The sequence below is a fragment of the Oryzias latipes genome, chromosome 20 (assembly GCF_053564925.1).
Source record: "Oryzias latipes strain Hd-rR chromosome 20, Olatipes_Hd-rR_3.1".
NCBI classification, from domain to species: Eukaryota; Metazoa; Chordata; class Actinopteri; order Beloniformes; family Adrianichthyidae; genus Oryzias; species Oryzias latipes.
This window is the reverse complement of record NC_136256.1, coordinates 24,823,275-24,848,124: the sequence shown is the minus strand read 5'-3', so window position 1 is coordinate 24,848,124 and position 24,850 is coordinate 24,823,275. Positions and strand designations below refer to the sequence as shown.

The 24,850-nt window shown below is 40.2% G+C and overlaps 1 protein-coding gene across 3 annotated transcripts in view; it reads right to left on the bottom strand.

Moving 5' to 3' along the window:
• smchd1 (structural maintenance of chromosomes flexible hinge domain containing 1) overlaps nucleotides 1–24,850 on the bottom strand; it is a 33,271-nt gene that overhangs the window by 829 nt on the left and 7,592 nt on the right. For all 3 annotated transcript variants that reach the window (XM_078938203.1, XM_023950115.2, XM_078938204.1), the window contains 43 exons: nucleotides 24,756–24,838; nucleotides 24,521–24,654; nucleotides 24,291–24,405; nucleotides 21,442–21,561; nucleotides 21,204–21,367; nucleotides 21,030–21,114; nucleotides 18,058–18,274; nucleotides 17,879–17,987; nucleotides 16,405–16,588; nucleotides 15,924–16,127; nucleotides 15,147–15,260; nucleotides 14,239–14,345; nucleotides 13,669–13,760; nucleotides 13,481–13,591; nucleotides 13,310–13,390; nucleotides 13,096–13,215; nucleotides 12,860–13,004; nucleotides 12,681–12,783; nucleotides 12,376–12,448; nucleotides 11,819–11,952; nucleotides 11,573–11,701; nucleotides 11,268–11,486; nucleotides 10,175–10,317; nucleotides 9,563–9,648; nucleotides 9,366–9,484; nucleotides 8,501–8,662; nucleotides 8,303–8,431; nucleotides 8,151–8,230; nucleotides 7,908–8,065; nucleotides 7,727–7,836; nucleotides 7,572–7,633; nucleotides 6,616–6,703; nucleotides 6,036–6,167; nucleotides 4,977–5,132; nucleotides 4,783–4,900; nucleotides 4,177–4,296; nucleotides 3,999–4,084; nucleotides 3,787–3,906; nucleotides 3,505–3,686; nucleotides 2,192–2,301; nucleotides 1,920–1,990; nucleotides 1,679–1,847; nucleotides 880–1,038 (listed from right to left, as the gene is read on the bottom strand). In XM_078938203.1, coding sequence (XP_078794329.1) covers nucleotides 880–1,038; nucleotides 1,679–1,847; nucleotides 1,920–1,990; nucleotides 2,192–2,301; nucleotides 3,505–3,686; nucleotides 3,787–3,906; nucleotides 3,999–4,084; nucleotides 4,177–4,296; nucleotides 4,783–4,900; nucleotides 4,977–5,132; nucleotides 6,036–6,167; nucleotides 6,616–6,703; nucleotides 7,572–7,633; nucleotides 7,727–7,836; nucleotides 7,908–8,065; nucleotides 8,151–8,230; nucleotides 8,303–8,431; nucleotides 8,501–8,662; nucleotides 9,366–9,484; nucleotides 9,563–9,648; nucleotides 10,175–10,317; nucleotides 11,268–11,486; nucleotides 11,573–11,701; nucleotides 11,819–11,952; nucleotides 12,376–12,448; nucleotides 12,681–12,783; nucleotides 12,860–13,004; nucleotides 13,096–13,215; nucleotides 13,310–13,390; nucleotides 13,481–13,591; nucleotides 13,669–13,760; nucleotides 14,239–14,345; nucleotides 15,147–15,260; nucleotides 15,924–16,127; nucleotides 16,405–16,588; nucleotides 17,879–17,987; nucleotides 18,058–18,274; nucleotides 21,030–21,114; nucleotides 21,204–21,367; nucleotides 21,442–21,561; nucleotides 24,291–24,405; nucleotides 24,521–24,654; nucleotides 24,756–24,838 — 5,403 coding nt within the window. The remainder of the gene's footprint in view (nucleotides 1–879; nucleotides 1,039–1,678; nucleotides 1,848–1,919; nucleotides 1,991–2,191; nucleotides 2,302–3,504; nucleotides 3,687–3,786; nucleotides 3,907–3,998; nucleotides 4,085–4,176; nucleotides 4,297–4,782; nucleotides 4,901–4,976; nucleotides 5,133–6,035; nucleotides 6,168–6,615; nucleotides 6,704–7,571; nucleotides 7,634–7,726; nucleotides 7,837–7,907; nucleotides 8,066–8,150; nucleotides 8,231–8,302; nucleotides 8,432–8,500; nucleotides 8,663–9,365; nucleotides 9,485–9,562; nucleotides 9,649–10,174; nucleotides 10,318–11,267; nucleotides 11,487–11,572; nucleotides 11,702–11,818; nucleotides 11,953–12,375; nucleotides 12,449–12,680; nucleotides 12,784–12,859; nucleotides 13,005–13,095; nucleotides 13,216–13,309; nucleotides 13,391–13,480; nucleotides 13,592–13,668; nucleotides 13,761–14,238; nucleotides 14,346–15,146; nucleotides 15,261–15,923; nucleotides 16,128–16,404; nucleotides 16,589–17,878; nucleotides 17,988–18,057; nucleotides 18,275–21,029; nucleotides 21,115–21,203; nucleotides 21,368–21,441; nucleotides 21,562–24,290; nucleotides 24,406–24,520; nucleotides 24,655–24,755; nucleotides 24,839–24,850) is intronic.

The window sequence follows — 24,850 nt, the reverse complement described above, 5'->3', positions numbered from 1 at the left end:
GCCTGGGTTTTTTGGGTAACCCAGGATTTCCCCAGCCTTCGCCCACAAGCGGCCGGGATAGGCTCGAGCAGCCCCGTGACCCCGAAAGGGACAAAACGGCTTAGAAGAAGACGAATGAGTGTTTTACAGTTTCATTCAAGTTATATTTGAGTTATATTTTATATTTAAAATATTGGGAGTGGGTCTTATATTTTTATACAATATTATGATTAAAAATATGCAAGAAACAGGGAAACGCCACTTTTGCCAGCTCAGCACGTTTACGTTGTTCAAAATATACAACTTCTAAATCCAACATTTTTTCCAAGTAGCTTCCCAATGACACCAGAGGAGCTAGGAGGTGATAGATCAAAATCCCTAGAAACTAAAATTTCTAGCTGGTACTTAAGGTGTTTATTGTTTTGTTTGGAAAATTTGAGACTGCAGCCACCAAGGTCAAAGGTCAATTAAACTTCTTAACCTGGCGGCATGTGTGGGAAATTTTGTGAAGATCGCTCAAAAAAAAGTTTTTTTTTTTTCTGATATTGTGGGAAAATGTAAATACAACCAACAACATGCACACCAAGCTATAGATATTGTGGCCATCCCATAATAATTTTAAAATGACCCATGTGTTTTGGTGTCATTAATGGATTCTGAAATATTTCTGGAGCCCAATAAGAGATTTTAATACCATTCAATTTTTTTTTTTACCATTCTATTTTTTTTTAGTGTTTTTTTACGCAGTGTGAGCAAATTTTGGTGAGTTTCTGAAAATGCGGTGGGGGGGGGGGGGGGGGGGGGGATTTGGGCAAGAAGGCGCAGTAAGAAAGAAAAATAAGCAGAAAACAATCTGGTTCTTGCCGTCCATGACAGCAGCGGGACAGAAAAAAATCTCACCAAGTTGCTTTTCAATCTCCTGAAGTTGCATCTTCATCTGGGTGACTTGTTCCTGCTTCTGCATCATTTCTGGCGATTCCAAAGTCTTTAAGTGATTCCTCTGTTCCTCTTCGGCTTTTTCCTTTTTCGTTAAGGCAGCAAAGTACTCGAGCAGCATGTCTGATTCACAAAAAAACAACAAAAAGACACAATCAAAGTGAGCAGATACACACAAACAGAGCAGCTACGTTCACACTGGACATGTCACATGCATTAAAGAACACGCTTCTAGTGGGTTCTTGAACGCGTGTGTTGCATGTCGTGTTCACACTGGACTGTCGCTACCCAATACTAACGCATGTGTGCATGCAGACGGAGGAAGCTTGGTGCAAATCTTTCTGCAGGTTTTTTCTTTCACGCCTCTCTTCCGGTACACGACAGACTTGGGCTGAACCCGAAATGCTTCCCTACCGCTCAAACTGTTGGGGCATTTGAAGCTGTAGTGGTGTCCAAAATAGTTAGACCTAAGTCTGGTCCCTCCAGCGATAGCGTGATCCGCATCGCACCGTGGAGGCGAGGAGGAAAACATCTCTTCACGTGAATTGAAAGGGACGCCACCCATAACTCACTTCCTAATCCGAGTCCTTGATAGGTCAAAGTTCAACCTGGTTTCACTGAGTGTTTTGAATGTAGAACCCAAAAACGGTTGTAGAAATGAACTCGAACTGAATTCCAACTTTTCATTGAAAGTGCTGGCTTGAACGTGCGTTGCCGAGGGTGATGTGAACAGAGCATCAAGTCGAACCGGGGCGGCTCTCACCTGTTTCCTCCTTCAGAGCGTAGTAACGTTTAGGGAAAGGCGCTGAGAAGACCTGCAGCCCCTCAATCCTAGGCGCTTTGTTCTGGGAGCCTCCAAACTTGCCTTTGGCGCTGACCCGGTTCCCATCTCTGGTTAGTATGGTGGGGCAAAACGCCTGGTTCCTCAACACCTGGAAAGAACAACTCATTCAAAAAGTAAACAAAAAGCCCCCCATTTCAGGAGGAGCCGCTCCGGCACCCACCTCCCTCCTGTAGTTGGTGGCAGAGTTCAGGTCGTCCATCACAATGGTTTCCCCAAGGAGGTTTTTAAACACTGGGAGGGAAACAGAAAAATGAACACAAAATCTGAACTAGTCCCACAAAAAACCCCCAAAGAAATCATAATGAATACATTAATTTACAAGTCACGTCACAGGAAGTCCCTCCCCCTGGGAGTCCCTCCCAGGTGGAAAGATTCGCCCAAATGCAAAATCTGAGAGCCTTTCAGGTTTGAATCTTACAGAGATTTGCTCACCAGTGTCACAGATCTGCTTTTCCTTGGGGCAAATCAGCAAGTGGCGGGCATAAACCGGATTCCCGGCCGGAGCAAAGAGCGCGCGGCCGTTTTTTGTGTGTGGCAGCGGTCTGCGAGCAGATCAAACTTGTATTTTAGAAACTCGGCGTCAGCAAAAGACAAAACAATCTAAACAAAGCTAATCTTTTAAATGTTGATTTCACATTTTCCCAGAATATTTTTGCTTTACCCTACACGGCTAGTAAAAGCTGCCTTTTTTTATCAGCCTAGTTTTAATAAGAAAACACTTTATTCCTGTTTGAAAGTGAAGCAAGAAGAAAAATTATTTTAAAAAATAATTTAGAAATAATCCAAAAAACTACATTTTTGGATTATTTCGATAAATCGAGGGCAGAAGTGCAGAAAAGCAGAAAAGCCTCCTGACTACCAGCAATGCAAATATCCCCGACCACTGCATACTACTGAATAAACTCCTTTTAGTATCTACAGGGGACATTTGGATTTTTCAATGATACCAAAGGTAAAAAAGGAGAGGGCTCTGGGAATTGTAGTTTTTTATCTTCTTTTACTGGACTACAGATATTTCTCTCTGGTAGTCAAGAGGATTTTACTGTGGCTCTGAAATGTGAATCATACCAACAAATTACTTAATGCAAAAACATATTAAGTATAATACATATACAAAATAATTTCTAGAAGTAAAAAAGTTCAAAAAATGAAACCAAAAGAAATTGGAAAAGGTATATTAAGGAACGTCCCTGATTGGATGATGGTGTTTGAAGTCTTATGTCTGAGTTTTTTTAAATGTGTCTTCAATGTTCCAATAGTTTGATCAGTACGGAGCATATTCAGTATCGCTTCATGCCAAATAACTTTTGGAGAAAATGACGGACAAACGCCATCATCCAATCAGCGATGTCCCAAAATAACTACCTTTTCCTGTTTCTTATTATGTGTCATTTTTAACTTTTTAAACTGAATTCTTTTTTTACTGCAACGTTTTATTTAGTTTTTGGCTCATTTTCTTGGAATTTTGTTTTGATTTCTAAACTATAAAATAATTTTATCAAGACTTTCAGTAATGTTTTGATTAAACCAGGGACTCCCCCTGTTGGCTGTATGAGGAAATTGCATAAACACTTTTGGAACTTGGTAGAAAAAGTCGTAAAAAAAAGATCATCTGACTTCCTTCTTTCTCATTCTTTTTTTTTTTAATTTAGTGTACATTAAACCAAAAGTGCTTCCCTTCAGATTTTTCCTTTTAATGAGCTGCTCAGAGTTTAACAAAAGCATAAAAAGGATCCATTCTGTACCGTTCTGCTGTATAATTTGAAATGCTGTCCAGGGGCATGACTTGCTGATTGCCATGAGTGTCGGCGTAGATGCTTCTGGCTGCTTCTGTTGTTCTGGTGATGACGCAGTCCATGTCCCCTCGGAGATGCCAGGAAATGACTCTTGCAGCCTCATCGTCCTCGATTAGTGCCAAATGTCCAACCTGCATTTAAAAATGACAGATTTAAAAGGCTCTAGTTTGCAAAAAGAGAGAAAAAAGAAGCAAAAGCAGATGTTTGTTTTTTTCATAAAATTGCCAGTACCACTCCCAGAACATCTGGCCCGCTGAAGTTGTTTGGGATGGAGCAAACTCTCCTTGGTGCTCTCTCAAACTGTGCAGCTTCAGCGGTTTTCTCACTAATCATCTGCTCAATACTTGCGATCTGCAAAGGAATAACACAGCAGAAAGAGCTAACTCCACATTCACACGTGAGATTAATACCATGACTCATATAATATTTTATCGATGACTTACAGATACAGATGGGAGGATTTTCAGGCCCCGTCTGCTCATGTCATTTCTAAGGGCTGTCACTTTATTGTTTGCATTTTTGGATTGTTCTAACAAGAGAAAAAGAAATGTTTTGTTTTTTTAGTTAAGTGTATTTTTAATAGATGAAAATATCAAACATTAAAGTTGTTTTTTTACTCACGTCCATATAAATTCTGGAGTTTGCGAAATGTTTCATTTGTTTGATCAAACTGAATAATGGCTGCTGTGAGATTTTCTTTCTTCTTGGTCAGTTCTGACATATTTCGCTGGTTTTCAACATCTGATAAAAAAAAAGTAAAACATAATGACAGGAAACTTCAAGATACAAAAAACCTTTTTTTAAAGTTATTATGCGTTTACAAGCTTATTCTGACACGGCATTGGTCTGGAAAAACGTGCTCTGAATGAATTAAAAACCCACTCCAATAAAAATGGTGTCAAAATGCAGAAATAGTATTTCTTTACGACCAGATGAAAATAATGCCGCTTGAACAAAAGCTTATTGCTGCGAGGCCACAAGCTCCTTGCCCTGAACTCTCAGCAATGGAAAGGAGAAGGGGAAGAGGGGGTGGGGTTGACCAACAATTCAAAGGGTGAATTTCTTTTTTCTTTTTTTTTTCTCCCAAATGGGTGAATTTCTAATGAATGACTGCTGCTCTGCAGAAACTTAATCCTAATTAAAAGACTTTGAAACAGATCGGTGTTTGTTTTTCAAAATAGAAACGTTTCATGAAGTTTTCCTTCGTGGCTCCAGCAGGTTTAGTACCGTTGTAGAAATGGAAGTTGAGCTGAAAAGGATCCAGAGGTGTGGAAACGTGTGGATGGAAGATCAGGACGTAGGTGCTGCCGTTCTCACCGGGACTCTTCTCCATGAGGGCCAACCTCTGAGAGCAGGGATGGCACAATGTTTGACATGGATGACGACAAAACACCTGATGTTTTCTGAGGAAGACGGCTTACGGAGATGTGGGCTTTTCCTTCTTCTAAAGTAAAGTCAACGCTCTTGGCTTTCCCCTCAAACAGAGGAAGATTCCTGCTACCCTCCAGATCGGGACAGCTTATGGAGACGGTCACCTTCCCCTTAAGGTTCTGTCCTGCAGGGTTTCCAAACTTATCCTGTAATCAATCAGGACAACTCAGTCACTTTGTCAGCTTCATTCATGGGTTTGTCTAAGTCTTAGTCACATGAAAGCGTATGGCTGCTGTGGGTTTCTGGGTTGTCAGAACTGGTAGAGCAGCTGTGCCCAAATCCAGGCCTTGAGGGCCGGTGTCCGACATTTTTTCCAGCCAACCTGTCATTGAAGCTCCTTATTGGCTAAGCACACCTGATCCAGGTAATCAGTAGCACATAAGGAAAGACTTCCGTAAAAACCAGCAGGAGGTCGGCCCTTAAGGCCTGGATTTTGGCACCCCTGCCGTAGATCGTCGCAGAGAGGAGCGGCGAGGGCGTCTTAACAGTTCCCTCGAGGCTCGTATGGTCACCCTAAACGACGTCATGAAAATGAAATGTTCCATCGTCATACGTGTGGTAGGAATATCATGAAGCATTTGTAAGATATAAGTTCTGGCTGACAATACTGGCCCCTTACTGACAGCGCACTGATGCTGCACACACGGGGAGTGCGGGGGATGCATAAGCGCACGTTGGGACATCCGAACAAACTACTCTCTGATTGTCTAATTTCCTCATTTCTAACAGACAGGTTGCAGCCATGCAGGGAGCGTTGAAAAAACTAAATAGCCATGAGACACGCCTGCATCTCATCTGCTTCACCCTTACGCGAGGGGGAGTAATGTTAAGCAGCATGCCTGTAGAGAAATATATGAATAAATGAATTTTCCGTTTGCGGGTTCACTGAGCGCTCTACGATCTTAACATTTCTAGCGGCCACCTGCCCGACCCGTACAGGTTTGCCCGTTTTTCACCCACAGATCCATCTATAAGTCCAGCTGCGACTGAGGCTTTAATGCTTCAATAGGTTATCAATAAAGTAAATCTCTCCGTGGACCGAAGCTCACCATAATAACCAGAGTGACGTTCTCCACCAAAGTTCTGCTGGCCACGTCGACGCTGTAGGAAACAGATGGAGTGTTGAGGGGGGAGGTGGGGGCCAGTTTGACAGGATGATTGGGGACAACGATTATCCGGATCTGGCAGACGGAAAACACGGAAATCAGACAAGTTTTGATAAACAAAGCAGGATGGTCTTTAAAACACAATTGATCAAAATTAATGTTTGATTAGAGGGTAATCAATACGTTTAATTAGGCTAAACCAGTTTCTCTGTTGAGCTTGGTGACATTTATTCAGGTTTTAGAGCTGATGCAGTTCATTTAATAGACATAAACTACATAAAGTTTCCTCACATTTCAAAGTGATACATAAAAAATCCTCAAATGTTGAGGAAAAACAACAAAACTACACTGAAAACTATTTTTTCCACACACACACAAAAAAAACTTCAATAGATCCAGTTTGACTTTAGCTGCCTGCAGCTACAATGAGAACAAAAGCGAAGCTAACATGCTCTGCTTCATTTGCTCTTTTTTATTAGAAATAGGTGTAAAGACCGGAATGTGATTAAACATTTAAACCAACCTGATTGACAAGCAGAACTTCTTTTTTGTCGTTTTGCAGGGTGAACTGAATGGTGTGTGGTCCGATCTGCTCTGGGATGGACTTTTCTCTGCAGCCAGAAGCACAATCATGTCAGCAGGGGTGGGCAAACTACAGCCCGGGGGCCATTTAGGGTCAAGCTATTTAGCATGGCCTGCCAAACTGGAATAAATCATATCGATAATTTAGGTGTCAACCCATACATAGTGCACTACAAATAGATTAATCTTTGTCTGTGTGCACAAAGATACTCTGCATCCATGTGGTGTTGGAAGATTGGTTGTTGTTTTGTGGTCATGTGCGTTTTCAGAGTTGGAAATTCATTTTTCCGATCATTCCAACACCACATGAATGCAGCATTTCTCAAAGTTTGCATTTTTTCAGATGGACATAGATCTATTGATGCAATTGGCAATAAAATGAGAAAATAAATACTATATATATATATATATATATATGATTATCTAACTGCTGAGTGTTTGGTGCATTTTGTCTAATTGGATAAACCATTTCAAATCAAATCAATCCAAATTGAAGCATGTTTCTTATTATTTCTTAACAGTGCCTTCAGCCTTTTGTAAAGTCCAATTATAACAAAATTCACTGGCTCTTTCCTGCAAAAAAGCTAACTTGAAGGTATAAATTCTTTTGCACAGCCGCTTTAAGAAAGTAGCAGATGGAATTTTGACACGTAACCGAGCCACTTGAAATCAAATTTCCTTTAGAATCAGATTATAAATAAAGCAGAAAACAGTGGGGGTTTTTTTCTCTGCAGACCGATATCAACAGACCCGCGGGTCAGTAAAGGGGGTTGGGGACCCCCGCTCTGCAACACTGACACGACAAATGTCAACAGTTTCACTAATCATTAGAAACAGTAAATTCTCCGGATGTTCAGACTCCCAGCGTCACTCCAAACGGATGAAAGAGGATGTTACCTGAAATAATAACAATCGTTCTTTCCATTTACCACTGGTTTGCTGCACTTCAACGTGGTGACCTGAGGGAGATGAGAAAACAACACAACAGAGAGCTTTAAGACTCTTTTTTTAAACGCAGTGTAAAACCTCTCCATCTTTCTGTATCTAAAGACCGTTTTTGGAGGAGTGGGTGACTCTCCCTTCCACAGCAGCATGGAAAAGTCCACTGGGTTGATGTCGGTTATTGGACTTCCCTCGTCGGACACTACAGTCACTGAGAAAACTGAAGACAAGCAGTTGAGTTTAGTGTGCTGGACAAAAACAGACTTAAAAAAAAAAAAGGCCGACACAAACCGGGGAAGGTGCCTCCTGCGAAAAGCTTGGCCTTTTTGTTGTACTCCACTGACAGTTTCACAGGTTTGTTCGGATCAGGAATAACAGTGAGGGAAACTGAGGGAGCTTTGATGGGTTTGTTGTTGAAGGAACCTTTAAAATTCAACTGATGGTACCCCCTAGAGACAAAAAACACACATTTAAAGCCTTGAAAATGATCTTAAGAAGACAAAAGAATGCTTTAAGGTCTGGAGCGAGTCTTACTTTGCACCGTTGATGGCATTAACATAGAATATGGCTTTCCCTTCTGCATCCACGGGCTGGGACAAGACTGGAATTGTCAGCTATCCAAGAAAACAGATCTCATCAGCTTTCTGTGACTTTCTGTGTACATTGAAAAGTGCTGCTCAGCCAACCTTCAGTGATTGTCGTGAAGATGCTATTTCTACCACCACTCTCTGATCTGGTGAAGGGTTTCCCCACTCATCACACAACTGCAGGAGGAATGGGGTGGGGATGCCCTGGCCTTTTAACACCTGCAACGGCTGGCAAACACAGAATTTTGGCGTTTGGGCGGTTTTAGTGGGACTTGAGCTTTGGGTTTCGCGCTTTACCTGCTCTGGTCCGCTGATGAGTTTAAGCTCTGCAGGGTCCCCAGCTGTCATTTTGATGATGACCCGCTCCTCAAAGCTGCTGTAGTGGAAGCAGAGCTCCCTGGGGCCCAGCGGGCCCGAGTGGAAACGAACACCAGTGACCGCAACAGAACTTCTGCTTTGCTGCAAAAAACCAGAGGGCAAATGGTTCAAATGGAACTAAGGCTGTGTCCAAATTTCCCCCCTAACCCCTGTTTAGTGCACTATATAGTGCATTCGCCAATGTAGTGTTGTCTGAATCAACAATTCTCAAATCGAGTGCCCTAGAAATTTCCCAGAATTCTCTGCGAAAAACAAGTGTGCTTCAATGCTCACTAGTTCTGCGACTGCAGACCACAATGCATTGCGTCGGAGGTATTTTTGCCAGAAAAAATGTATTTTTTTAATAAATCATCAACGTTTTTATCTTCAGAAGACAGTAAACTCATAAATAATCATCGCAAAATGATCAATTAATTCGATTTTAACTTTGTGAAACGTCATATCTGCCGTTTACAAAAAAAAAAAAAAAAAGTAGTGAGCATGGAGTCCAAATTTGGGAATCATCTTTACAGAGTAAAGATGTAAAATCCCAATTTATATCTAGCTTTACATAAAGTAGGCGTTGATTCACTAATAGTTGCCAGTTATTTGCAAACTCTTTTATGACTTGTGTCCCAAAAAAAAAAAAATCAGTCTAGAATGATTTAGCACTAATTCAGGATTCCTCATTTTTCTTTGTTGACATTGAAAACCTTTGCTTTTTGCAAAGGCGAAGAGCAGCAGCAGAGGCCTATTGTGGTCCTGACTTTGAACTCGCAGTTGATGTATTTATGTTTGTTCCAACCTGCCATGCGAAGGAGATTTTGGATTTATCCAGCCCCTCAGCTTCTACAGTCATGTCCTTCACACAGCTCGGCGTGAGCCTCCTGGTTTCATTATCATATTGGTCCACGAGGTTCAAGTCTGCAGGACAAAACCACCAAAGGTCATTTAATGTGCAAAGGAGAAAAAAAGAGAAGTTACAAGGGAAATGAAACTCACAGATGGGTTCTGTCATGACCTGACCGAGCTTCAGTGTGTTTTGAGGAAGAGTGGCTTTTAGCCGCGATGGTTCATTCGGACAAGGCCTATTCAAGAGAAAGCACGGAAGTTGAGTATTTTTGCAGATAATCACACTGAAATGTGATATACCATCAATATCTATTCTAATAGTTTCACAGCTATGGCTTCTTCAACCTGCAGAGATTTGTAAATGTCTTTAGTGGGAGTTCACATTATTGAAGACAAAACCAAGAGCCAATGATTTAAATAGAAAATAGTGGCTCAAAATCAATTAATAAAAAAATTAATTAATTAAAACAACTTTCACAGATGAAAGACTAGTACACATCCAAAACAGAAAACAAGACTTCTATGATTCAAACTTTTTTTAAATAAAAAAAATTAACTTAAAATTTAGTCTTTTTTTTGGAGCTGCCTTCTACCATTTTTTCATTTGCTCCTGATTTACATGGATATAGTCAAAAATGCAATTTTAAGCTAAATTTTCTTTATATTTGTTCTCTATTATCAAAAAATCCTACAAGAACACACTAAAAACACCGAAAAGACCGTCTTTAAGTCTTCGCTATTAACCTTAGAGGAAGAACTCACACGATGATGAAAGAAAAAGACACGTTCTGCTCCTGGTAGGAAACCTGACAGAAGCGCTCCTCCTGCAGCTGAGTGGGCACCGGGATTTCCGGCAGCTTCCCGAGAACCAAATCCTTAATATTTGTGTCTCGTGTCCAGTTAACCTACAAAAAACACAGTTAGAGGGCAGAAACCTAAACTCATTTAGTGCAGAACAAGTGCTTACTAAACAATGTTGGTAGTAACCCAATGCCTAAGCAAAGTAATATATTACTTTTTATTTTAACAAGGCATTACCAGTGAATTCTGGGTAACATTTTACTCATTACATGTCCAGTTATGTGTGTATTTTAATAGAATTACCTACATTTAACGCTCCTTTTAGGATCCCAATCTTTTTTGGTGACTTTATAAATTTTAAATGAAAGTCCTTATAGTTTTATTCCTTAGAGGTGTGTCTATGGTCCTTTTTTTAACCCAGAAATGCCTGTTTGGTCTTTTTTACTTTGACTTATTTCAAAGCAAAAAGAAAAAATGAAATCCAGGTGGGATTCGCTTTTAAGCATAATAATTTATAATGAATGAAAACAATGTCTCATATGTGTGTACTTTATAAATAACTGAAAATTTGTCTATTTATGATTATTAGTAACTTCAACGTCAGGAAGATGGTATCATCTTCTTTTGTCTTTATTTTCTAATTAACCTGTGACTCTATATCTGAAATAGGTTTAACATGTTAATTTTTTTTATTGTTTTATTTATTAATTTTTATTTATTTATTCCGTTATTTTTAATGATTGAAATAAAAAGATGAAGCAAAGCACCTTCTGCCTTGCATGGACTAAACGGACTAAAACTGAGGGTTGCTCTTTTACTTGGGCTTTAAATTTCCAAAGGGTAAGCAATGTTATTAAAAGTCTACCATACATGTTTTGTAGGAACTGCGTCAGAATCAGCTGATCCACGTTGATCGCGTAAAAGGTCGAAGAGTTGCTGTATTATGTCATTTAAGCGTAGCCGGCAACATCTCCGGTGTTAAAGGGTTAAAAGTAATTTAAAGAGACGTATCCTGTAAACAATAATAATAAGTAAGCTGTAATGTCCCACACACCTTTATCTTGGAGGTGATCTTAGCGGTGAGCGGCACCTCAACGCCGCGCTCATCAAACAACCTGTAGCACAGGTTCTCCAGCAATCCTCCTGCTGGCCAGCTGATTTTCTCCTCGTTCTTCAGAACCAAACACTCGTTCTGAGAGTAGACCTCCATCTGCGCGACTCGGCTACTGGGTACGACTTTCAACCTGATCACGACAGGCGGGACTTTTTCCGGCTGCGAATAGAACGCGGGGGGAAGACGTTGCAGTCTTAGAAGAGATTTAAAAAAAAACACAGCTGAACTTTTGGTTTCTAACTTACAAGAAGCTGAAAGGTCACTTGAAGCATCTGCGGCTCTCCGCCCGTTATGTTCAGCTGAATGGGCTTCGTTACAACCTGGCCCGCTCCTGTTTTGCTGCAGTCAATCACAAACGGTTTAAGCCCCTCAACCTAAATAAAAAAAAAAAAGATTTGAAAACACTCCAAAAAGGTCATTTGAGTGCTAAAGGACTAAAGATTGGTGATTTTTAAAGAATCTCCATGTCCTGGCGGATCAGCAGTTCATACCTGATAGCGGACCAACTGTTTTGGGTTGGCGGTGAGGTTTCCAGCCTCGTCATGAATTTCAACATTAAGAATGGCGGGGCTCCCATTCTCCACTGCCACTGTCTCTTCCTTCACGTGCAGAGAATGCGGAGCGCCTGAAACATGTTTACGTCATATATGTTAAAACACCTAAAAGACTTCCTTTGCGGGTGAGACACTGAAGGAAAACAAACAACAACGAAGAAAGGTAGTGGACGGAGCTCTAAAAGGAAGCCCATTAAGATAAGATGGTCGCACAAAGTAGTTTAACCCTCCTGAAAATAGTAAAAATTATTCTTAATTGGCCTACTTTTCCCTTCCAAACATTGTCAAGATGAGTTTTTTTTATCAGTTTGTTTGGAAGGTAGGAGGTGTGAGCGGATAAAACCGAAATGCTTACATCTTCCTGTTTTGACTATTGCAAAAATAATGCTTAAAAGCTAAAACATGTATATAATATGTGAGAAATAAAGACTATTTCTCTATAGTAGAGGAAGCATCTAAAAAGATCAAAACTTTTCAATGTAAAGCCAAATTACCTGGGAGAAGGCCAATTTGTTCGGTCTGTTTGGGTGTGGTCAGACCTGGCAGGGTCACCTGAAGGTCATAATTCTGCCAAAGAACACATTTATGTTAAAAATGAAGGGAAAAATCACAGTGTAGTTGCAGTTTTTTTATGTATTTAGAGTTCAAGTTTGGGAAAAACAAATCAAAATGAGGAAGCATCTTCAATCTAACATGCTCTTATTTTGAATTGATGGCGGTACAGACAACAGTTTTATGGGTAAAACTTTAAAGAACTGGTTCCTGTCTGGGTTATTTAGACTAGAACTTGTCTGCTCACCTTTGCCTGCTGGTGCATCTGGATCTTTCCTCGCACTACGACCCCTTTGATGGTGACCTTGGTGTCACTTTTGCTCACCGTTTCATAACTTATGTCAAGGCCACTGAAGGAATCGTTTGAAGACATTACTGAAGCTGTAACATGACGACACTTGTTTTGCAGTTTGTTTGGAGACTCACCTGCATTTCAGGACGGGCTTGGTGTCGGAAGACAGAGGTGTAGGGTGGCCGTAGCAGTCCTTTATCTGCAGAACCATGTTGAAGGGAATTCCCACACGACAGGTTGGGCTCAGCTGGCAGACAGTGAAGTTGTCTTCTTTGGCCGCTAACGTGGATAAAATGTGGCAAATGTGATAGATAGATCCAGGAAGAAATACACAGAGGATTGAAATATTTAAAATTTGGCTTTGGTTTACCTTTGATGGAGAAGTGGTGAGTGCTGCTCAGAAGAAGCCTGTTTCCAAGAGAAGTGGAGCTCAGTTCACCTACAACGGTGCTCAGGACTAATGTGTATTTGCCCAGATCGGTTAATGGTCCTCGAAAAAAAAAACAATCATACGCTTTCAGCTGTGGATCATGAAAATGACAACTGTTCGAGCAACATCAGAAAGTTGGAGAGAAAAAAAGTACCGATTTTTTTGAACCAGTGTCCATTTATAGCCTTCACAAATGGTGCGCTAAAAGTGGCTATCGTCTTTTCTTGTTTGGGTTCTAAAACCAGAAAGCATAAAAATATGGAGTCAAATTAAATCAAAATACATACATCAAAGCAAGAATGTAGACATTACAGTTTGACCGTACCGTGTCGGATGACTTGGAGCTTGACACTCATCGTCCCTCGTCCCTGACCACCCGTGTTGATTTGAGAAATCACATCCCCCTTTCTGTTCAGAATCTCCACTTTTAGAGGCCCTGAAATATTCCATATATGTGAGCGTTAGGCTTTTCCCGAAAAGGCAAAAGTTTGAAGTAATTTGAGGAAATAGTACCGATTGAAGTCCCGGCAGGAATCTCAGGGACGATGACGTCCTCTTTCCAAGGGATTTGCTCCTGCCACACCAGGCTAAGTTTGTCTGGAAGCCTAAAATGAAAAAACAAACATAAATATTAGGGCTGCAAGATATGAGGAAAACCTGCGATATTAGTGAATGATATATAACTTGCGATTCATGAACAAATAGCAAAACAACAAAATGCATAATTTCCGTTTCACTGCAACAGTTTAATTTAAATAAAAGGTAAACATAACTTAAATTATACTTCAAATACCCCTTTTATGCCTCAGATGGAGGCATAAAAGGGCTCCTTCTGATTGGTCAATGATGTAAAGGAGTCCATCTGATTGGTTAAATGAATAAATCGATTTATTCCATTTGTTAAATACTTCAAAGTACTTTAAGGTAACCATTTGTCGCAACCTTCGCCGACTTATGATATGCGTATTGCACAGCTTGATACTGCGATGAGGATAAATTTGCCATATATTGTGCAGGCCTAATAAATGTAAATATCAAACACACACCATCACACAGGCATGTATAAATAAAGCATTGCCTTACTTGTCATTGTCTTTCGAAATGCCCTTTTTGATGACTTCATCGCTGGCGGTTCTGTCAATTTTGGAAATAGGCATGGTTTTCTTCTCATTATAAAGAACAGACGGCTCCTGTAAGAGGAGAACGTATCGATGTTAGATTGTTCAAATTCAAAAGAAGGTTAAGAAAATATTGACACCCTTAAAGCTAATCAATGATTGTTGTGTATTTCCTGGTCACTTCACAGTAAACGAAAACCTAGAAAATGTAACGATTTGTTTTTACAACAATTATATTTATATCCTAGATTGTGATTGACGATCCGATTCAGTTGATTTTGGTTCATATTGAGCGATCCGATTCACTGACCTAAAATCCACCCAGAACATCCTCAACCAGTGTGACTCAGACATAAATAGCTGGGTACTAAACAGGAGAAGTTTTCAGGATTCCTTGGATTTCTAGCAAGATAAGTTCTTTAGTTTCCTAAAGTTGTTTGTCCACATCAAAGTTATATAAAGGGAACATTAATACCGCACTGTATGTTCACATATCTTTACAAACTCAAAGTGTTTCCACACATTGGATTGGACTGATCCTTTTTTGCTGCCTTCACATGCGTCTTTTCTGCTGTGATGATATTTGGTCTTTATTTATGCCATAGTAACATAAACCTACCGTACCTCAATGCAAATGGTATTTTCCAATATCGATATTAACGATTATTTCATTTTTAAATGATTTTATAATGATATAGGTTAATCCGATTAATAACTTGCCTCAGACAGATTGATCTGGTTGGATTGTCAGAATATAAATCGAATCATCGATTAATTGTTACACCCCTAACGTGAAATTTGAAAAAAAAAAAAAAAAACCTGCAAAAGCTCTGGGACAAGGACAGAACTGAGAATGGAGGAAGAGATCCTTACACGAGTGAACTCCACCTCTCCCCCGGTGGCAAAGATGTCTCCATCATACTCCCCACAGAGCAGGAATCGAACCACGGTGCCGTACAAGGTAGGCGTTTTTCTCTGAGACTTTACCTGCAGAGGACACACAAATACTTAAAGTCCAACTCTGATCATCCTTCGATCTACTTTCAAAGCGTTCCCAGCAGTCTTTTAGTTATGATGATGCCGTTTTCAGCCCAAATCAAAACTGTTCCGTTTTCTAAGACATAGTTTGTGCAAAGCGGCAGGAGTTCATTAGAAACTTGCAGGACTGTTGGCGCTGAGCAACCCCATCCCCACCTTCTGTCACCAATGTGTTTGCAGCCCTGCAGCCTCTTATACCCCAAGGTAACTTTAGTGTTGCAACAAAAAGGGCGAGCAATATCATCAGAGCAATCCAGCCGTTCAGTTTTGAGCCAGATGCCAGCTAAGACGAGGAAAACAAACACGCTAATATATTTATTAGTCTGAAAGTGGATGCATCAGAATGAAGCAGAGCACGTAGACTTTGGCCCACTGATTTTAGTTTCTATGTCACACAAGAGAGCTGTTTCAAACAGCCTTTTTTTATTTGCACCTGATTCATCCCAAATTCTATAAGAAAATAGTCAGAAATGCAGTTTAAATCTTAATTTGTTATATATGTGTCCTCTATCATGAGAACAATGCTGCAAAAACATGACTTTCATTAGAAAAGAACTTTAAAGAGCAATCATGAAATACATTTTAAGTTAAAAAAATAAAAAACTTTCTTACAAGTTGGCCAGCTCTGTAGATTTTTCCATCCCATTCGATGGCAGAGAACTCTCCCCAGGGAGTGTTTTGCTTGCCGGGCCCATCAGTTCGCGTTATGGTCTTTGTAAAGCCGAAAAACTTCACCTGCTTGTCGTACCTTTCATGGCAGTTTTGAAGCCACTGCATGAACTCCTTCTCAATGTTCCCTCTTTTTGAAAACTTTTGCTGAAATGCAAAGAAAAACATTGTAAAGAAGATTTATAAGAAAGGGAAAAAAAGAAAGAAAAAAAAGACACAAAAGCTTGGTTTTTGCACCAAAAAGGATCCATTTTTAAAGCTGTATGGCAGGAGGCATAGATTTTAAATTTTACTCACTAACAGTAAAATACATAATAAAAAAGGAATATTTTCCTAATAATTTTTCATTTTTCAGGTTTTAATTTTCAAATTTCATTGAGTTTTTGCAGTTTTCTTCAGGACTTGGTGAAGTGTTGCTGGTCACCTGGTCTTTAAAAATGGGGGTGAAGATGGTTTCCTTGTTCCTCAGCTTCAGCTCCAACTCCATAAACTTGAGTTTGTTGGTGCTGACGGCAAATTTGTCATTGGTGAAGAGAACCCCCGAAAGGCGGCTGAAACACTCCGCGGGCAAAGCGCAACTTTTCTTTGGTCGAGAGCACCAGTCAAACCTGAAGGATGGAGCAGATAGAGAACATCAACGAAAGCAGTTCAAGGGCAAAACTCTAGATTTTCTTTTTAAAACAAAATAGGTGTTTTCTGCTGTTAATGTTTTACAGAAATCTAACATGTGCCTTAAAACAGGGAGGGTCCCTAAGGTGGAGAGAAGAAACAGCCTTTCCTGCACTGAACACATCTTGAGGAATGGCAATCTCAAGGTTTTATTCTGATCAGATCACCTCCTTCTTCTCTGATGCTATGCACTTTCCCCTCATGGAAACCTTAAAACTGAAATTTGCAGAAAAACTCTTCATACTTATCATCCTTGCCCTGCACCAATGAAGCCAGATTCCAGATGAGCTGAAATGGTTTCACATCATGCTTTAAACAAAAAAAACAAAACAAAGACATCTAGACTAAAAAAGTGAATTTATCTCCTGGTGGTTCGGATTAAAACTGTGGCATTGTTTTTATTCAATGCACTTAATTATTTAATGTTCTTGACAAGCTATTTTTTATCATCTTTGTGTCCTTCCAAAGCTCTTTGAACTGTTACATAAAGGTGCTTTTGCTCATCGCATAAAAGACGTAGAGTCCAATGACAGAAGGGAAAGCTCCAAACGAGAACCAGTCCCTCCCCAGCACAGACTAATGCTGCATTCACGCCATCAAATTTGCGCCCGCCACCTCGTCAAATTCGTGGCTCCTCCCACACTCCTGCTGCGTGTGGGAGGAGCCACCAACCTAAGCTTTTACCCCCATAGCTACATTATTGAAGTTGTTGAGAGATCCGGTTTAACTGCAAAGGCGTTGGTAATCATGTCTGGATTGATCAGATCCTTTGGAGACTCTTCCAGTACGGTGAGCTTCACCATCTAGTGCAGGAGCTGCGTCTAAAGTACACCTTTCACGGTACTTCCATCTTTCTGTGACTCCGTTTAAAGACTTGAAAGACTTTAAAGACTTAAAGACATTAGTCAGAGGAAGGAAACAATAACATTAGGAGAGGACCTTTGTAATTGCCTCCATACGACTAAGAAAAATATCCTAAAGCTCAGGAGAACAAACAGCAACGTCAGCTTTTTCTCCATGTTGGTTTTGGACTACAACCCCTGCTCAAATCATCAAGACGTCATCACTGAAGACTAATGCCCCATGTATTTTAACTCTGGAAATATTGCGCTGTGTCTGACGCTCAAAATGGCTCATCATGTGTGTAGATTGACTTAACGTAAAAACTGGACGCCCCTGCCGGCCGCGTGAATGGCGTTTAGCGTGAAAGCAGCTTCCCATGTACATACTCAGACACGGTGGTGTACGGGACGAGCCGTCCATTCCAGAAACACTCAAAGATGTCTCGCTTCCCTCTTGCTTCACTTTCATTGTCATCACAGTCATCATCATCGGACTCTACAAAACAAATTGCACATTAGAACTAAAGGTTCGTCGTCTATTGAGAGAATATCCCATGTTTGAGTACCGTGAGAAGCACTTGGATCTTTGGGGTACGTCTCCTTGTCGTAGAGGAACGGATGATACCGAAGCACGCCCTCCACGAAACCGTCATCCCCTGGAGGGGTGGCCTGGAACTCGAAGGTGTCAGCAGCAGAGTTGATGTACAGAGTCTGCATGTCATTGTTCACCTCCCTGAGATTCAACGAACAGAGAGCTTTTGGAGGCTTTTCCCGCAACGTGACCTGCGTAAAAACAACAAGTTTGACTTGAAAACAGCCTTTCCAGCAAACCTGCAGGCGTGCACACCGACATACTGGTTCATTATGAGACGCCTGAAAGGCCCACCTGAAACGTGAGGGCCTCATCTACTGTGGAGGTTTTTAAGAAAAAGATAAATATAAAAAAAAACATAAAATAAAATATCTTTGTAGTTTCGCTTTGTAGATAAAGTTTTACACTTTTTTGGTAACTTTGTTTTAGATTTTTCATTGACTGCTTTTGTTTCTGTTAGTTTCATATGCATGTGTGGTGGATTATTAAAGTGTTCTATAAATAAAGTTGAATTTGAATTTATTTTGATCATTTTTACCGCCTAACTTGTTGTTGTTCAGCAGCAGAGCAGATAGATAGGTGCTGAAGCTGTAAGACAAACTTTAATGTCACAAAAAAGGTTGTTATTCTTTATTCTTTTCATATTTTTTAATTTTGAACCCTTAACAATTTAAAGAAAATTAAAAATGTGATAACAAACCAAACGTAAAACCAAAAGTCCAACTCCTGAAAAAGCTTAAAGTTTTGAAAATAAGAGTGGCTAGTATAGATGACAGCATGTTGAAGATTCTATGTCCCCGAAAAGAAGGAAAAACCAGGGGCCGCTTTATGAAACTGAGAATTAATTTCCTCACAGGAAACGGCAAAAGCAGAAACCCCTCATATAGGCAGAAAATCCTGAAGAAAGTTTCAATACGACATTCGGTCAGACTTAAAGAGTTGTCAAAACAAAGAGGATCTCAGAACATTGCATTTGTGATTCCAGATTACAGCAGATTACCGGGATTTTCATGCAGAAAGAGAATAAAACCAGGCAGATTTATGAGCCTCTTAAATTAATTGAGCTTGAAGGAACTTAAATTGATTACAGCCCACTCAGTGATAACAAATGCCTGATCCTAGAGCTAGCACTGTGTAGACGGTCCCTAGGCAGTCATCTCTTCCTGAAAATTGCTTTACCATGCAAAATCAACTTTTGGAGCTTTTAAGTGTATTATAATCTTCATTACTCACAAAAAACAAAACCAAAGTGGCATTTTGCTCAGGTGTTGAAAAGAACATGTTGATTAAAAAAAAAAGATTGTCAAAAGTACAGAAGATTGCTTGAAAGGGAGTGGGAAAAAGGAAATTTATATAATCCCACCCATGCTTTGCTTTACTTAACTTTTGATATTTTTATTTTCCTCTCAAATTAATATTCTTAGCTGTCATTTATACTTTGCCAATATAGATTAGGGTTATTAAAAATCCCTAAGATTCAAAACTTCACATGACAAGGATGAAGTACATATTGATTATGTAAATACACATAACTATTTCAAAACTCATCCTACCTTGTGCAGATCAAGTGACAAAAATATGTGCAGATTATTTGTTAATAGAAAAAATATCTACCGGAATATAAAAACAGGATAATTCAAGAAATTATTTTTACCCATAACATATTTGCCTATCATCAGGAATTATTATTTTAAATCCCATATCAGGAAACACAGTGAAGTAATGTCAGATAAATGCATCTAGACAGTAAAGAAACACACAATTAGAAACAATAGACCACAACAAGAATCAAGTTTCTCATGCACGAGGGAGAAAAAACCAGTGTGACTGAAGACAACCGCCACGCTTTTCTTCTCAAAGGTTCTGTCTCTCCTCATGCTGCTTTTATTAAGAACACAAGAAGGAGGTAAAAATTTCAAGACAAAGAGAAAAAGTTCATTAGGGGGTGTCGTATAATGACCCATTTGGTGGATTCTAAGTTCCCTTATCAGCTCAGGACAGTGTGTCGTAAAACCCCCTCAGCCTTGCTGGGGGATGAGAAGCAGATGAACAAACACACAACTGTTTTATAAAAAGGTCGATCTGAGTTAACATTTAAACAAATACATTTAACCAAAAACATTTAAACAATGATAATAATAAAACAATTTCCTTCACAAGTAATATGGTTAAAAATCGAATTACTTAACAATCATAATTTATTCATCTTCTGCCGTTTATTCCTTTCGGGGTCACGGGGGTGCTGGACCCTATCCCGGCTCGGGTCGCCAGTCTGTCGCAGGGTCACAATCACACACCCACTCACACCTAGGGACAATTAAAAGTTGCCAATTGACCTATGAAGCGTGTTTTTGGACGGTGGGAGGAAAGCGGAGTCCCCAGAGAGAACCCACTCATGCACGGGGAGAACATGCAAACTCCACACAGAAAGGCCCCCCATTGGTTTTCTGACTTGAACCAGGAGCTTTCTTGCTGTGAGGCAAGAGCGCTAACCACTGCGCCACCGTGCAGTCAATAATAATTTATGTATTTATTTTATTATTTTTGACAGTTTATTTTATGTTTCATAGTAATTTTTTAGCACAATTAAATGTTGTGATATGCAGGCTACTAGTAGAGTATTAATTTGAAAAAATAAACCTGATATCCATACTCATAGATCATAATAATGAGAGAAAAATAAATATCCAATCCCTGATTGGGATGCAACATTCAATTTCAATCGAGTCTGAAATTAATCGCACTAGATTTCGGATCACATTGGTGCACTAATTGGTGCATTAATTTGTTCTCGACACATTGGTGCACAAGTATGTTGTGTTATCCATATATTTGGGTACAAACATTTCCACCTTCTCAGATTCCCACAAATATGAGCAGCAGAGAGAGGCTGCGTCAACATCCAAGTAATAGTAAATTAGTAAATTAATAGTAAAACAGCCTTACCACAATGTCGATTCTCTGGGAGGGATCTCTTGGTTGACTCAAGACATTTCCATTGGCGCCATGTATGTAGTAGTGATAAATGTGCCTGCAAAACAGAAACCCCTTAAAAAAAATAAATAAAAAAGGCAGAAGGCTTAGGATGGATGTCGTTGTTTATGCTATAGGGGGGCTCACGCTAGCTCTCTGGTCCACTCTTCAAAGTCTTCCTTCAGGTGATCAATGTGATCTGGAATGATTCCTGTGATGACGACAACAGTGAAGCTTTGTTTTTCAGACTCCTCTTGAATAACATCATGGAGGAAGCGCTCGTCCTTTGTTATGTGGGAGGAGACGCCGGGCTGCAGAGAGACAGTGCGATGACACCTTTACATCGCCCTGTTATTTTACACAAAGGCTTTGGAAAAGCACCCACCATTCTGTTTAAGATGGTCCCAGAGAAAACATCCTGGTTGCTTTGCTCTTTTCGCTTAAACTCCTCTTTGGATAAGAGCAATTCATGAACATATGGAGAGTCCCGAGGTTTGCTGATCATCTAACAGTAAATAAACAACAACAAACAAAATAGCGTCATTTTGTTGCACTTTATACAAAAAGAAAAAAAATCCTAGAAGTGTGTCATTTGTTCAAGATTCTTTGATTTGTCATATAGAAATCATTCCAAAAATACAACCCAAACCAGATCAGACAACAGAAATACCCACAAACAGTTCAAGGTTGATTGAGGCGCACCTGAGATGGCACGCCTTAGACAGCATGGGTGTAGATGGGTTACAGGGGGACGATAAAGTCATTGGTGACAAAAAAAAGGTTGCATCTCCACAATGTGTACGATGTGTAGACCATTGACTGTTTCTGAGAACTGGACTGAGTGATCCCTCTCCCCTGGTTTTCCAAACAGGAAGTAAGGTATTCACTGGCTCCAAGAAGTCATTCTAGCAGTAAAGGCCCGTACACACCGGGACGAATATTCGCCAGGCGTTATTCGCCAGCGTTTTTCGCCACGTTTTTTGTGTTCACACCCAGGCGATTTTCGCTGACGATGAGTGGAGTGAACATGCAATTTCATTCCCTGACATTAGATGGCGCTTAATGTAAAACAGAAATACTCCTGTACACAAGGTGGCGCTGCGCAACTTTACGCTTCTTAAAGTCGCTTTTCACTCAGAAGAAGAGAGCAAGTATTTACACGCTTGTCAGAATCAAACAAAGAAAACATGAATATTTCAAGCACCAGTAGCTCCAACTGGTACTTGGTTCGGGGATGTTTTAGAATGTCCGTCATTATTGCTTCGCGGCTGTGTAGACGCTACTTGGCGTCTATCTTCTTCGCTGGTATGTGTGCTCAGCAAGGCAGTTTTGTGTTTGAGCGCCCCCAAGTTGTGTTTTACTGTAACTTCAGAAGCTCCAGACACGTGAGCAAAAGCGCCATTCTCATTGGTCGAGTAGATTTCGACGCGACGCGTCGAAAAAAAAAAACGAACCCGAGGCGTTTTTTTTTTGACGCGTGGCGTTTTTACGCGTCGGTGTGCACACTCTCATTGGTGCCCTTTGTTTAGTCACGAGGCGTTAAACGTCGGCGAAAATCGCCGGCGAAATTCGTCCCGGTGTGAACAGGCCTTAAGAATAACTGATTTACCTTTATTTTTCAACATGTTCTTGCAATTTCTAATTTTTCGTTTTATGATATCTACTGTAGTGCAAGTTACTCGTGTTATAAACCGACCAATCAGATGTCTCACTAAAAACATGTGATGCCCGCTGGCCCCCACATCAAACGTTTGAAACATTTGATTGACAGATTTCCCGTTGTCAGCTTTCAAGTAGTGAGGATGTGAACTTCCAACAAGCTCACTCCTGATTAGTGAGAGTGGTTGCCATAGAAACGATTACTCAAGCCGACTTTGACCGATCACTGCTTGCTGACAATGTCTGGCTCCAACATGGTGGTGTCCATATTGCAAAAGAAAAAAGGCAACTAAATTGACTTCATTTGGTTGAAGCTGGAAGTATGGGTGACATCACACTCACTCAGTCCTGTTCTGATTTACAGTCAATAATGGTGTAAACACGCAAAAACATAATTACACACGGAAACACAGTCCATGTGGTACAATGTGGATTGGTGAATTAATCCCGAGGCAAAGCTATTGGGCACATATGCACCACAACATGTACACGGGGGGGAGGGGGTGGGTTACTGGAATCTCAAGGTCAAGAGCCGAAAGTGTCTTTCTCCACACAACAGCAACCTTTCACTGTAGAAGCAGGTATGTTTGAAAAGAGCCAAGTGCAACACCCTCAGCTCAGAGGAGTTGGGGGAGTCAGATTTCATAACATTCTTCCTCGTTACAGCAGTTGTTTCGTCTTCTTGGCTTTGTCCTTGACTGGTCCAATAGAGTATTTGATGCAAATTTAATGGTTCGCCCTATGGGATATTTTGATCCGGTTAGTCTGTACTCCCCAAAGTGTCTTTCCGCAGAGCTCTGAAAGCGCATCGCTCGCTTTTTTCCCGATAAATCAGGTAGTCTTTTGCGAGGACTTCAATAATTCTAGAAGTGTCATTTTTGGCTTTCTAAATCAATCAGGCAAGACAGTATTATACCTGATGTGGACAAACATTATTTGTTCAAGAACTTCTTTTTTGTTCAGTTTTGTTCAGGCCTTCCTGGACTGGACTTAATGATGCAGTTCATCAAATGACCACAAGAGGTTGGTTTCAATGAGAAGAATTGACTCCCACGTAACAAAGTCTTAACTTCTGACCATAATTTAACATAGAAATGGCGAGGTGTCAATGTTTATTTTATGGTTATCCCATTACTTTACAATGACGTGTGTACGTTGCAAAGTGGTAAGCAGCCTTGTTTTAAAGCCAGAAGCCCTTAGTTCAAATCCTAGGACCTTCCTGTTGTGGACTTTGCATGTTCTCCTCTTGCAGACTTGGGTTTTCTCCAGGAACTCTGGTTTCCTCCCACAGTCCAGGAAACATGTTTCATAAGTATATTAGCAACTCTAAACTGTCCAACAATGGCTAGGATAGGATCCAGCAAACGCATGACCCCAAAAAGGATTAAACGGGTTTGAATGAAAGATGGATGGACAGATCTTATATTTGTTTTGTATATAAATATATTCTTGGTTGGACTTTTTAACATAGTAGCTCATTTCTGAAACCAGACACTTGAAGAACAGCAACATAAATATTTGCAGGTTTGTTTCAAGTTGCAGAGCAGAGATTTGGGTTTTGACGCTGAGACTCACCCTGACAGAATCCCCAATGAAGAATGCAGCATGCTTTCCTCCAACTCCAAAGTAAGATATATCACTGTTTAGACTGCGGTGGATGTGATCAGGGCGCACATATCCCTCTTTCTCACTAGAGTGGGTGTGGGGGTGTAAAAAGTTATTTAGCTCAAAGCGACAAAAACTATTCAAATGCATACAGTGAAGCATTTGAGTCAGACTTCGGAAGTGAAAGAATTCAAACAAACCTTGTAAATTTGTTTCTTTGCTTAGTAAATTTGGAGAGCCTGTAGACGGCCCAGTTGTTCAGCTGCTCTGATGTCATGCCACACCCATTGTCCAAAACAAGAACTCCATGTTTTCCGAGAGTTTTGTCAAAGATCTGGCAACACATAAGACATTTAGCCAGAAGTTAAAGATAAAATAGCAGAAGATAAAGACTTTTAATCATATCAGTGAATAAAATGGAAGTGTGTAACAAACCAGTCGGATTTCTATCCTCCTCAATCCTTTGTTTCTAGCTGTGGCTGAAAGGGAGTTGTCTACCAGCTCAGCAAGAGCATAAGCTGGGAAAAGGA